Genomic DNA, 13,118 nt, shown 5'->3' on the forward strand with positions numbered 1-13,118 from the left:
TAGCAACTGGGAAAGCTAATACCCACACCTTCCGTGTGATACTAGTTGTATAAGCTAGAGTCGATTCTCCTTTAACCTTAGGTTTCTATCGAGACCTTGTAGGTTAACGACTTGAAGACTTCATTGGGATTGTGAAGCCAGACCCAACTATTTTCTCTGTAGTTGCGTGATCTGATCTTGCTGTTTCTATCGTATTGAGTATAATTGTAAAATTGGCTCGAGATTAATTTCTCCGATAGGCAAGATAGAAAAGTAGTCACAAACATCTTCGTCTCATCATTTGTGATTCCACAATATCTTGTTTCGCTAGTCGATTAAGATTATTGTGAGGTGATTGATATTTCTAGGCTGTTTTTCGGGAATATTAGTCCGGTATATCAATTGGTTCCTGTTCACCTTGATCTATCAAAAGACGGAACAAAACTCGTAGGTATTTCTATGGGAGACAGATTTATTTATTCCTGTAGACTTTTCTGTGTCATACAGATTTGTTTAATAAAGTCTTCGACTTTGGGTCGTAGCAACTCTTAGTTGTGGGTGAGATCATCTAAGGGAATCAAGTGCGTAGTATCCTGCTGGGATCAGAGACTAAGGAGCGCAAATGTACCTTGGATCAGTGTGAGATTGATTGGGGTTCAACTACAGTCCATACCGAAGTTAGTTTGTAGTAGGCTAGTGTCTGTAGCGGCTTAATACAATGTGTGTTCAATCTGGACTAGGTCCCGGGGTTTTTTTGCATTTGCGGTTTCCTCATTAACAAAACTTCTGGTGTCTGTGTTATTTCTTTTTCGCATTATATTTTGTTATATAATTGAAATATCACAGGTTATGCGTTGAATCAATCAATTTGTAAATCCAACCTTTGCTTGTTGATTTAAATTGATTGATACTTGAACATTGGTCTTTCGTATCGTTCAAGTTTATCTCTCTAGTATTTGATAAAGACTCGTAGATTTATATTTGCTTGAGTATAGATCAAATCGAGAGATTGAGATATTATTAACTCTTTGATATACTTTTATCTAGATTGAGTATGACTGTCTAGTTGATTCTCTAGAAAGTATATTGGAGTTAGTCCATACAGATTGCTAATCGAAATATTGGGTGTGGTTGTTAGACCCCCGCCTTTTCAATCGGTATCAGAGCAGGCAAACACGTTTGAATACCTTACAAGTCTGTGTTTGTGGCGATCTGACTGTATGTACAGTAATCTCTCTGAGACGCAACACCAGATCAGAGTTCCCCTGAGATGTTTCAAAATCCTGAGACGTCTAAGAAATCTCCTGTCTCTGCTTCTGCGTCTGAATCTGACTTCAACTGGGAAAAGTGTCTTGATGAATAGTTGGATGACCTTTTAGATGAGAGTGATTCAGAAGAAGGACAAACTGTTCATGAGGAAGTTTCTCAATACATCATGTTGATTGATCATGATTTGAAAGAAAAGAAATCAACAGCTTGCTTGAGAAAATATTTGGGACCTCCCTGTCAAGAAAACAAAAAGATGAGAAAACACTTTAAAGGTTATGATTGTGGATATAAGCTGTTACAATCTACCGTTAAAGATTGAGACGAAGACTTATGCTCAAAAAGGTTCGAGTGTGACAGACTTCTTCAAAATCTCTTTGTGTTGAAAGAAAGAATTGCAGAATCTGAAGCAAGATATGACTCTCAACAAAAATGTTTTAATGACATACAACCCACACACCGGATAACCGCAGTGACTAAGTGGGGACAATATCAGTGGAGGGAAGGGTCATTACAAGAATTGTGGAGGACAACATTTTTCATAAAACTAGTATGTCTAGTATCCGGTTACCCCATGAGAGATCATTTCAATATCGTTGGAGGTTGGGTCATTACAAGAATTGTAGAGGACAATATTTTTCATAAAACTAGTATGTCTAGTATCCAGTTACCCCATGAGAGATCATTTTGTGAATAAGACGTCTGTCCCATACGAAAAGGTGCAAACAAAATATAAATCCCAAGTCTGTATCAATTCTTCTTCTCCGAAAAATATTCACCATTAGGATTCGAGAATTCAAAGAGTTTGTTTTTCATTTTGTGTTCGCCTGCTTTTCGAAGTATTCAAGTGGTGTGCTACTTCGAAAGGTAACCGTTGTACCCTGGGAAACCTTTACCATTAACTGTTCAACATATGTATACATGATAAATTGCGCTTTAAGGAAAGAGCGATCCTCGCCTCGGTTTATTAAGTTTGTATTTTGTATCTTTATCTAATTCACTTCTATTCTTATTGTCTATATTCAATGTTGTTGTTGCATATAGAATAGGCTGAAGTAATTATGTGATATTTAGCATGAATTAAATTGCATGAATGTTGAATGATCTTGATTCCCTAATCTTCCTACAATACTGCTCTACATGTTTTGCCAAATATTGAGTTTGTTTTAAGTTGAGTTTGTTATGTACAGTTGAAGATTTTGAGTATGCATATCCCATGTTTGTTTTATTGCCCCTGTCATTTTAATCAGTTTTCTATTTGTAAGAAATGAGTAGGTGCTACCTATGTAATCGTTGTGAATGATCTGTTGATAAAGTAACTTGGACATACAACAACCAATTTTATCAGACTATTTATAATTTATTGGAATGAAAACTAGTTTCCTTTGATTTATGTATGCAGTAACTATGTTTTAATTTTAACCAACACCTTCCTATTAGAGATAGAAGGGTATGTGATCATGCTAAAAATGGTAGATTTTATATTAAAATTACGTATCACTGTCTCTCTATAAAGGAGACACTGCCAATTCTGATCTATGGATTAAAGTATGGGCCAAAGCAATTACGTACAAAAGTTAAACTCTTTGTATGCCAAGGCTTTGAAAGGCGATCTTCCTGTGAAGCTAATACCAGACCAGAGAATACATATATCAGATTTCCTTTTCCCTAGATGCAAGATGAAAGAAGAAACTATTATGCATTCACTAGTTTGACGCTCAAAATTGAACATAATATGGTCCCAAATAAACATATCAAATTCTCAATTTCAAGATCTTACCTTCGCTGAAAGGGTTAGATATTTCCTGCAGCTGAACCCATATAAAGATGATTCTAATAGAGAATAAACTTTTCCGATGATTACTTGTATAGATTGGTCACTCTGGACTAGCATAAATTCAACTGTTCGTTATGAAAAAAATTGAAGAACCAAATTCAATTTTGGCTAGAGAAAAATCAATGTTCTCGTTGTTGACAAATCAATCATATTTATAGAAAAACTCTGCAATAACTGCTGCTTTGAATCAATCTACTTGGATTCTTCCTTCTAGTTATTGGATTAAGGTTAATTGTGATGGGGTTTGGAATACCTCCTCAACAAAATAGGAAATTGGATTTATATTGAGAGATTCTAGGTACCAATTCTTGTTAGCAGAAGCAAGTTACATTAACAAGAAACACGAGCTATTATTAACGGAAAATGGGTCATTTGTCCAAATATATTTAAAACATGGTTCAAATGGACGAGTAAAAATTTGTATGGGTGAAATGGACACCAAAAAAATAGCAAGGATGAAACTGGATTCATCCTGACTTAAACTTAAAAAATAGCAAGGATGAAACTGGATGCATCATGATGTAAATCAAAAATAAGAAAAAGTATTTGAAAGTGGGTAGGATGAAACTGTTTACATTTTTTCCCATTTAAACAGTATCAAAATCTAAATGTTCTTTTCACCCAGGAATTGTTGATTTTGGTCTTTTTAACCAATTTTGTGTATTATTAAGGAGGCTCTGTGAACGACGCGGATTAAAAAAGAAAAAAAATCGTGATACTGAGTGATATAGAAAGAATTTCTCTCCAAAAAAGGCAGAAACACGAGCTATTAAGAAGGTTATGTGAGCGACGTCGACTAAAAAGGAACAACAAACAGTGAGTGATGTACAAAGAACAATTAAGAAGATAAATTAGAAAGACTTTTGTGAATATCTTAAAACTCATTTTTTGTTTACGGATATTGAAAACCTAATCTCAAAACTTATGAAAGTAATTTTCGTTTTTGTGCACCGGAAATGAGGTTGTCATGATATAGCCAAATGGGAAAAAACAAACAAGTATAATCTAATCTCTCATCCATCTTCAATCTCCAGCTTACTAACCCGTGTTATGCTTTTTCTTTTTTTGTATTAAGAATTTAGTTAGGTTTGTTTTTCTTTTTGCTTTTTTAGATCTAGTCTTCAACTTTATGAAGATAATCAAGCATACCAGCAACAACATCAAACGATCTCCAACACCAGCAGAAAAGGCTTATCCTAAGACACCTGCAGCAACAAAAACACTAAAGACACCAACAACACAGAGATTCAAAAGACCGAGTTCGCTTCAGACCGATCCAGTCCGATTCAGCCCTAGGATAGTAGATTTCAGTTATTTGTGTTACATGTATAATTGTATGTTTGGAAAAGAGGTTGATTATTGGTCGGATCTATGGATCATGTTACTCCATTATCAACTGTGTTACTATAGATTTAAAGAAAACCTTGAGAAATGGTTGGATCTTTTGATCCTAACATCTCTACTACATGTAGATTTGTATAATGATTTGGATGTGATACTCTTAATCCAGATCAGGCCATTTAAACTAGTCTTGTTACTTATGAATCGGAATGGGATGGTTAGATGTCATCTTGAAAACAGTTTATGTATCATTGTAAAATGTGTTTGTTGTTTGCTCGATGAATCTAGGTTTGTTTTTAATCTCCTGGTCAGTCCTGTAAACGAGTTGACTCGCTGTATCACTATCACTGTTAATATATGAGGCTGTGCCTCTTTTCCTAAAAGAAAGAAAAAAAAAAAAAAACAAACAAGTCTAGCACCATGCAACCTAAAAAATGTGCCCATGTAAAGGACCAAAACAGAGACCAGCGGATATTCATTGAAATGATGGTACTGTATGTGAGAAGTGAGCATGTGTCCTCTTTATGAGAAAAATTGTGACCACCACCACCAAAGATACTCCTACAGTCTTGCTTATTCAGTTATTGTATACCAACCCACTTTCCCTATTCTCTTTGTCGTCCATCTTCTTTTTCCTCATTTGCTCTCTCACTTTCTCTACTTAATAGTTAATACTCGAGTATCCTCTCCACTCCACTCCATTCCACCACACCCTCTCTCTCTTTCCACTTGTTGATACATACTGTGACAGATTTTATACTTGGATGAAATCAGACGCCATGAAAGAATCACCAGGCAAGCTTTCTTTCTGTCTTTTCTGTTTTCTTTTCATTGTTACAGTGAACCCTTTTCTTTCTTTTTATAAGAATTCAATTCATAGAAACCAGTTTTTGAATTACTGTTCACTCTGGGTACTGAAAAAGATCAATTTCGTGGGGGTTGAAATTTAACTAATTTGAAATCAATACTGAAAATTTAGTACCTTTATCATGGTATTGGTAGGGTTTACTAATATTGGAGTAGTATGTATGATTTTGTATTTCCGGACTCCTACTGTCAAATTTTGATTTGCATGAAATATATATCAATGGGTTTGCTTCCAATTACTCAAAAAATGATCTTGATTGTCTGAATAATGATGATGATGTGATAGGGTTTTTGATGGATGTGAAAATTGAGAAATTTCTAGCCTTATTTTGTGTGTACACCTTTTTTCTTGGTGAAATCGTGACCAAAGTATGCATCAACTCTGTCTGGGCTTACCTGGTAGAGGATCCAAAGGCGGATTCTTAGTGAGGATTTCTTATCACCGTTTAGATCATTTTTCCGAATTTCAACCTTTTGCTAATTCTTTTTGATCTCATCCTCAATTTTATGATCTCATCAAGAATCATGCTCTATTAGTGCGAAAGATTGATGTCTCTAACATTTTGGATTTCATGATTATAAGAGAGCTGTAGGACCAACTTTTCGACCATGACATGACAAGGTTATCTCACCAATTGTTTCCATAGGTTATCCTCTTCTATTTATGGAGGCAGTCATTCTTTTCGATGTTGGACTTGTCATTTTTGTCGACATATGCATTAGAAAGATCGCAGCACGTTCCTAATGGAAAATAGCTGTAAGTGGTTCCTTTTCCATAGCATAAGCTAAGAATCCTTCATCTGTCTACGGAAAAATCTTAGGAAATGTTAGAGCTTCCCAGTTGATGTGGGAGAATGCAATAGATTCTAGACCACTGTGAGAAGTTTCTCAGGTTATTAGGGGTGTGCTTTGGAATGTTGCAGTTTACAGTTATTCATGGGCTAACTTGGTACCGGTGGAGTAAGTATTGCATATTAAGGACTCTCTAGTTCAAGTTACAGTTGTTGTGTAGCATTAACAACATCCATTCAATTGCATTAGGAGAATAACACATGCAATCATTGCCTATTTCGTATGAATCAAGGAGTTTCGTGTATTAGCTATAATCAAGTGCTCCGTAAAGATTTTTGCTCTGTGAAATGAGTTGAAATTTGAGGGTAGCTATGATATCCACACCTTCACAATATTTCGATCCTTGCCCCAAAATTATCGTTCAACCGATTTAATGGTCTCTATCATAACTCCTTCACATGTCATTTCAGGTTCCTGTTGCTTATGTTCCTCTTTGAAGTCTTTTTTCTCTGACAAAGTCCAAGGCATGCTTTGTCGTTGCAATACATCTAGCAAGTATAAGAGGCTAAATCCAAAGCTTGAAAAGAAAATGGTGGAGGCCATCAAGAAAAGAGGCTCTTCTGAACCTAACACTTTTAAGTCAATTAATAGCATAATCTTGAAGTTTCCGAAGTTCAAAGAAGGATTAAAGAACATCAAGAGTGTTTTTGATCAATATGGTGAATCTCGCTAGTGTTTATTTTGTTCATTTGCCATATTATTCTTCAATTTTTCACTTTTCTGAAAGAGTTAATGGACAAGCACAGGCCTTTTACTTTTCACATATTTTATTTGTTTAGACGAGGATTCAAATGGAACAATTGATCACGAGGAGCTAAAGAAATGCTTAAACAAACTGCAACTCCATCTGACCGAGAGAGAAATAGAAGATCTTTTCCAGGCTTGTGATGTGGATGGAATTGAAGGAATACAGCTGAATGAGTTTGTGGTTCTTCTATGTCTCATCTATCTTCTGATGGACTCTCCAGACAATTCTCATTCTGTACCCACAACAATCTCCAATCCAGTAATAACACTTTTTCTTCTTCTTGGTTTCATGTTTACAAGATTCTTGCTGATTGTTGGTGACTTTGTCTTCTTTTCATCTCCAGATTTCAAGGACGGGATCTCCTGAACTGGAGGCCACCTTTGATACGATTGTTGAAGCATTTATGTTTCTTGATAAGAATGGTGATGGGAAACTGAACAAGGAAGAGATGGTAATGGCACTCAACGAGGCCTCTCCTTGGGAAAAATCCCCTGGACGCATTTCCAGAAATCGGTTCAGTATGTTCCAACATCCCCCCTTTTATACTACTATTATAGTATTATTTAAAGTCGGCATTTTCGCTGCTGTTTAGGCTCCCTGTTGAAATGATGTCTGATTCTGGTGAAACTATCAACCTTACTGGATATCAGCCTGTTGTAAAAGTTTTTACTCCATCTAAGAACACTCTTGTTAAAAATCAGCCCTTGAATCATCTGCACGTAGTTTAAAGAGCTTAGGTGGTGATGTTATGGTGCTCATGACTTTCCCTTCAATATTTTTTAACGAAACAAATTCTTTCCGTGTTTCTCCCTATTGCTAATGCAGAAGAAATGGACTGGAGCAACAGTGGAAAAGTCAGCTTCAAGGAATTCCTCTTTGCATTGACCAATTGGGTAGGGATTGATGCTGATGACGAGAAGGAACGCATATTGTGACTGGTCTGTTGAAGATGGGGAAATTGGACATCAGTGTAGCAGAGCAAGTAACTTGGAGAGGTGACACTAAAATCCTGAAATTGTATGTGGAATCCAAACTTCTTATCCTGTTGGCTTGAATTGACTTGGTTTCTTGCTGTCTTGAAAGTAATGTCGTCGTTTGACATTCTAGTAGATTGCAAGTTTGTGACTGGTATTGATGTAATTTTTATCCCCGCATCTATTTATCTTCAGTTCTCTATAGGGAATTCTTATGAAATGTGTAACGACAGGTGAGAAGTGTGAAATATGTTCTTTCAATTCAGTCTTTTGCATCACAACTATACATCCAAAACACACTGGAATTTGAAATTCATAACCAAATAGAACTACTATTCACATACATAACTCTTACCCTGCTAACATATTAGTTAAACCTGTAGTAGTTAAATCTCCAGAATCCTATATTACACATCTCTCAACTGGTCACACAATATACAGCTAAAACATAACAAAAAAAAGAAAGAAAAGTAGTGCTGTTTTCTTTACAAAACTGTTACTTATAATAGGAAAAAAAACTATAGGAGTCTTGATCTGTAGATTTGTACCTTTGTTATCAGTTTATCTGTTTGGATGTTCATTGTATTCCAAGTGCTTGGATTCTTCTGATCAATGATAAAGAACGGCCATTCTGGTTCCGCCATTCTTCCGGATTTTCCGGTCTTTGCACTTCTTTTAACAGCGAGTCATTTCCATCAAGTATACTTACAATCTGCCTCATGCTTGGCCGCAATTCTGGGTTTGAATTTGTGCAAGCCTTTCCCAATCTTACCAGCCTCGCCAGCTCTTTGTGATCATAGTTTCCATCTAGTCTCCCATCAACTAGTTCTAATAGGGACCTTTGCTGATTCTCGAATTCATGGACCTTCTTTACTAGTAACACTTCAGGTCGGCGGAAGTCAACTGCCATTCTTCCACTCACCACCTCAAGCACCACCACTCCGAAGCTATATACATCAGTGGAGGTCTTTGCTTCTGCAGTTTGAATATACTCCGGTGACATATAACCAAAGATCCCTTGAACTGATTTCTTAGGGTCAATAATGACATGGGGGCCATGCTCATTTCTGGCCAGGAATTCAGCTAAGGCAAAGCAACTTAGACGCGGGTTCATGTTCTGATCAAGGATAATTGCTGAAGAAGTGATGTTCTTATGAATGACCTGCTCATCCCATTCCTCATGAAGATAAAGGATGGCTGATGCAAGTGACTTCATTATCTTGTACCGATGACTCCACTTTAAAGCCAGATTTGTGTTCTCCTGACGGTGTTGAAAGAGAAGATGGCTTAAAAGCTGACATGCCGAGTAATCATAGACTACCAGCATTTCTCCTTGTTCTGTGCACCATCCACGGAGCTGAACAAGGTTACGATGTCTAAGCCTTGTCAGATTCCGAAGTTCATCAGAGAAGCGAGACCGCAGAGCTGGACATGTCTTCATCCCCAGACGTTTTACCAAGACATGGTGGTGATTGTCTAAATAGGCATGGTAAGCTGTTCCAAAATCCAGCTCTGCGACTCTCCGATCTTCTGAAAAGTTATTTGTGGCAGAAACAAGTTCCTTATAAGATATCTCTCGTGGTGTATCAACTGATAGGATTGTCTTCACACGTTCGTCAGATCTGCTTTTGCTTTCCCCATTTTCAGCAGTCAAAAACATGGTGTCTTCAGTGGCAGTGAAGTAAATGGATGAATTTGATGCGGCAGATATTGATGATATGGTTGTTCTGGTGGCAGTGGTGGTTGCAGAGGACAAAGAGATATAAAAAGGGTGTGACTGAAATGATGGGAGGGCTGGTAACTCACCGACAAAATTGCTTGAAAGTGCTTCTACTACCCATTTCATGGTGGGTCGCAGTTGTGGAGAATTCAGTGAGCATAACAGACCAAGATGCATAAGCCGCTCAATATCAGAACTCTTATAAGATCCTTCTGGCAACCTCAGATCTCTGGCTTTCAGACACATTCCTTCATCAGAAAGCTTCCTTACCCAGTCCAGCAAAACTATTTGTTCATCCGGATATGCAAGATCCACCGCTCGACGTCCAGATGCAACCTCCAGCGCAACAATTCCAAAGCTGAACACATCAGATTTTGCTGTTGCCATTGTATTTCTCTGGAAGCTCTCAGGTGACAGGTAACCAATTGTTCCACCAATTCTAGTTGTTTCAGCTAAACGAAACTTTTGACTTCTTGTACTCAACGTAGGCGTAGGCAATGAGGTAGGGAGTTGGATTTCATGATCGAGCCATCTAGCCAAGCCAAAGTCACCAAGCCGCGCGTTATAATGTGAATCAAGCATCACGTTACTCGTTTTGATGTCACGGTGAATTATCTGAGTCTCCAACTGCTCATGTAAATAAAACAAAGCACCTGCCAGACCAGATATGATTTTCCACCGGATTTCCCAACTCAAAGGTGCAATTCCTGTCTTTTCTTGTTGCTTGAAGAGTACTCGATCAAGACTTCTATTAGGCATATAATCATAAACTAGCAATAACTGATTCTCATAAACACACCATCCACGCAGCTTGACAAGATTCCGGTGGCGAAGCTGCGCAACAGACATTAATTCTGCAGCAAATGTCTTCTCAATTTTATCTCCTTTCTCTACAACACATTTCACTGCAACAATAGTTCCATCACTAGGCAAAACTGCTCTGTACACCCTACCAGAACCACCGCTTCCAAGAATTTCATCTTCACTGAATCCATTAGTACCAATATAAAGCTCAGAATAACTGAAAATTCTTGGATTGTTGTTGTTCAACTTATCTGACAATAAGATTCCAGAAATATCCTGAAAAGTTTCCGCGTAATTCTGCTTATGCTGTTGCGGAAAATCTCTGCAGAACCCAACCCATCTATGGTTACAGAAACGTTCAAGCGATTTACGGATGAAAGCAATGAAATGATGGTAACGACGCCGATTTTCCTTTTCCTTCTCCATATCAACTTCTTTGTTTACGGTTCCTGGTACCTGTCTTGGATCATTTTGCTCGATTTCGTCGAGATCAACAGGTAACATGAAACAAAGATGAGTTAGCTGCATCTCATGAGCAGAGACTGCAACAGATGAAAAATGAACAAAGAACAACAGAAGATAGCTAGAGATGGTTGAAATTTATGGTGCAAGAAGTGGGAATAGTTTGGTTTGTATATTATGCTCTTATTCAAAACTGTGTTCGGTAGGATTATTGACTTTTGCCGTCTAAAAAAAAAAAGATGTGATTAGAAGCAAGAAAAGAAGAAGATTATTAGATTCTTGGGTGGACGGACACTAGATAATATAAGCACTTAATGAGCCTATCATTAATCAGAGTCTTTGCATAACCACTGAAATCCTGCCATTTGGACATTGTGCAGGTGAGAAAACCAAACGACTTGGCAAAAAGAAAAGTAGGTTTAAGATTTGTCATGTTCTGCATGATGAGACACCATTTCCTTGCTTTTTCTGGTCCCTTAGAAAAATATTAGAAAGAATGGCTTTATCTGTTGTAGACCTGGCATTATTGAAGGTGTACATTTCCGAGTTCCCACCTTGTCATTAAGCTGAACTGTGGATATCCCGCGGTGTATGTGTCATTATATCTGACTGTTTTTGGAAAGCCGGCGCCGCGCATATATTTTTCGCGGTCAGAATTTCCGTGGGAGAAAACTCTGGCATCTAGAAGGACTCGTGTTAGAATGTGTGGACTTGGTAAATTTGTACTATTGAGTGGACAGCCACGGCAGGTCAAAATTCTTGCATATCCGCAGTACAAGAATATTTTGGTTCTATATATGCTGATTTTCGAACGGCCGAGCTTATTTTCGGAATGAGATCTAGAACATGAGGCAACGAAGGTACGGGATCTGCAGAACTCGAAGAACACTAAACGTTAACTACTTAACCAAAAGAAATATCCTGCTGATCACATTGAACAGTCGTGGAGTCATGGATTTGCACATACGACAAAATTTACCTAGAATTTTCTTGATTAAGCAATTTTCTATTCATGGCTAAGCGCCTTACTGGTTGCCAAATTTTCTTGCCGAACCATATTTTCGTAGGTTGTTTGGCTTTTATGTAGTCGGAGTTGTTGTACTACTTTGGTAAATGCTTTTCTTTCCTTCACCACTATACTACACGCAGTACAGCGACATAAAGTTTGAAACTCGATAGACTGGACGCCTTCTGTTAGATTAACGGGGTACATCACGATACAACTGCCAAGCACAAAAACGCTCATCAAATTTCATTTCAGTCTCTTTCGAAGATTTTTTTGATCTCACTTCTAGCTTATCTTGCTATTGTTGCCACAAGAAAAATGGCCGAACAAATCGACGGATTTTGTATAAACACGTGAGTCTTGATTGATTTTACAACTGGCGGAGCCATCTACATTTAATATGGGGAAACCGACCAAACTGTTGAGTAGAAGTGGGAGTGGTGGGTGGTGATTGTGCATTCAATTCATACTATTACTATTAATTAAAATCCTCCTTCTAAATAACCACCCACCACTGCCACTAATATAACCGAATAAAAGAGTACATTGAAATTGAAATCCTACTTCTAAATAACTTAAATTACTACTAATATATCACTTTAATTTAGGGGATAAGTGGCATTCCATGACGGGCCAAAATTTCGTTCTTCGATATTTTGTAGACGGGCTTCTCCCATTCCTGTAATTCATCCAAGGATTGTCGTAGAATTTTCATGTCCAATTCTCTTTGCTGCGTTTGTGCCAAGACTGAAGAGTTTTCCATGTTCTTCTTCAAATACTCTTCCTCTGTTTCATACTTGGCCGCTCTTTGTGCTTGTGCGTTTTCAAGAAGTTCGATGAGTTTATCCATTTTTTTCATCTGATTTCTGCGATGCTTTAGCCTCACGAGCCCTTTTCTTTGCTTGATCTCTCCCTCCACTTCTAACGTCATCTGTTTGTTCGAAATAGCGTCTTCTTTTTGATATGTCCGAGGTTTCAGAATTATGAGTAGATGAAGTGCTACCAAACCTTGCCATATTTTCCAAATCTTCATCCATATTATCATCTTCATTTTCTTGAGTAGCTTGAGTCTGTTGAGTAGGTTGAGTAGGTTGAGTGGAAGTACCGACTCCATCATCATTATTCACCGCAGGGTTGTAATCAGGTTGATAAGTCTTCAGGATCTGGAAAACCGATTCGTGCTTCCAAAGTCTTCCAAACTCTGCTTCATAATTCTCTTTTCCACGACATACTGGGAAAAAATGAAAGTAAAAATTTAGAGA

General features: G+C 37.5%; 2 protein-coding genes across 3 annotated transcripts; one reads left to right on the forward strand and one right to left on the reverse strand.

Annotated features, from left to right (window-relative positions):
* The first annotated feature begins 5,026 nt into the window (after positions 1-5,026).
* On the forward strand, positions 5,027-8,129 carry LOC113296794 (probable calcium-binding protein CML22). 2 transcript variants are annotated; one of them, XM_026545132.1, is made up of 5 exons: positions 5,027-5,218; positions 6,553-6,801; positions 6,922-7,148; positions 7,234-7,408; positions 7,716-8,129. In XM_026545132.1, exons 1-5 carry the CDS (start codon positions 5,188-5,190, stop codon positions 7,823-7,825), a joined length of 792 nt encoding a protein of 263 aa, XP_026400917.1. In that variant the 5' UTR covers positions 5,027-5,187; the 3' UTR covers positions 7,826-8,129. The 2 variants fall into 2 exon arrangements, with proteins under 2 accessions (XP_026400917.1, XP_026400918.1); XM_026545133.1 differs by lacking the exon at positions 5,027-5,218 and adding an exon at positions 6,020-6,047.
* A 47-nt stretch (positions 8,130-8,176) lies between these two features.
* LOC113296793 (receptor like protein kinase S.2-like) lies at positions 8,177-11,099 on the reverse strand. Its single transcript, XM_026545131.1, has one exon. The coding sequence runs from the start codon at positions 10,914-10,916 to the stop codon at positions 8,442-8,444; it is 2,475 nt and encodes an 824-aa protein (XP_026400916.1). The 5' UTR covers positions 10,917-11,099; the 3' UTR covers positions 8,177-8,441.
* Positions 11,100-13,118: the final 2,019 nt, after the last annotated feature.

The sequence above is a fragment of the Papaver somniferum genome, chromosome 7 (genome assembly GCF_003573695.1).
Source record: "Papaver somniferum cultivar HN1 chromosome 7, ASM357369v1, whole genome shotgun sequence".
Taxonomy (NCBI): domain Eukaryota; kingdom Viridiplantae; phylum Streptophyta; class Magnoliopsida; order Ranunculales; family Papaveraceae; genus Papaver; species Papaver somniferum.

Bases quoted from the DNA above. Each gene is read 5' to 3' on its own strand.
- LOC113296793 (XM_026545131.1), bottom strand. From the start codon at position 10,916: ATGCAGCTAACTCATCTTTGTTTCATGTTACCTGTTGATCTCGACGAA.
- LOC113296794 (XM_026545132.1), top strand. From the start codon at position 5,188: ATGAAATCAGACGCCATGAAAGAATCACCAG. The intron at 6,802-6,921 runs GTGAATCTCGCT...TTATTTGTTTAG, and splicing joins GAGTGTTTTTGATCAATATG to ACGAGGATTCAAATGGAACA. The intron at 7,409-7,715 runs GTATGTTCCAAC...TTGCTAATGCAG, and splicing joins CATTTCCAGAAATCGGTTCA to AAGAAATGGACTGGAGCAAC.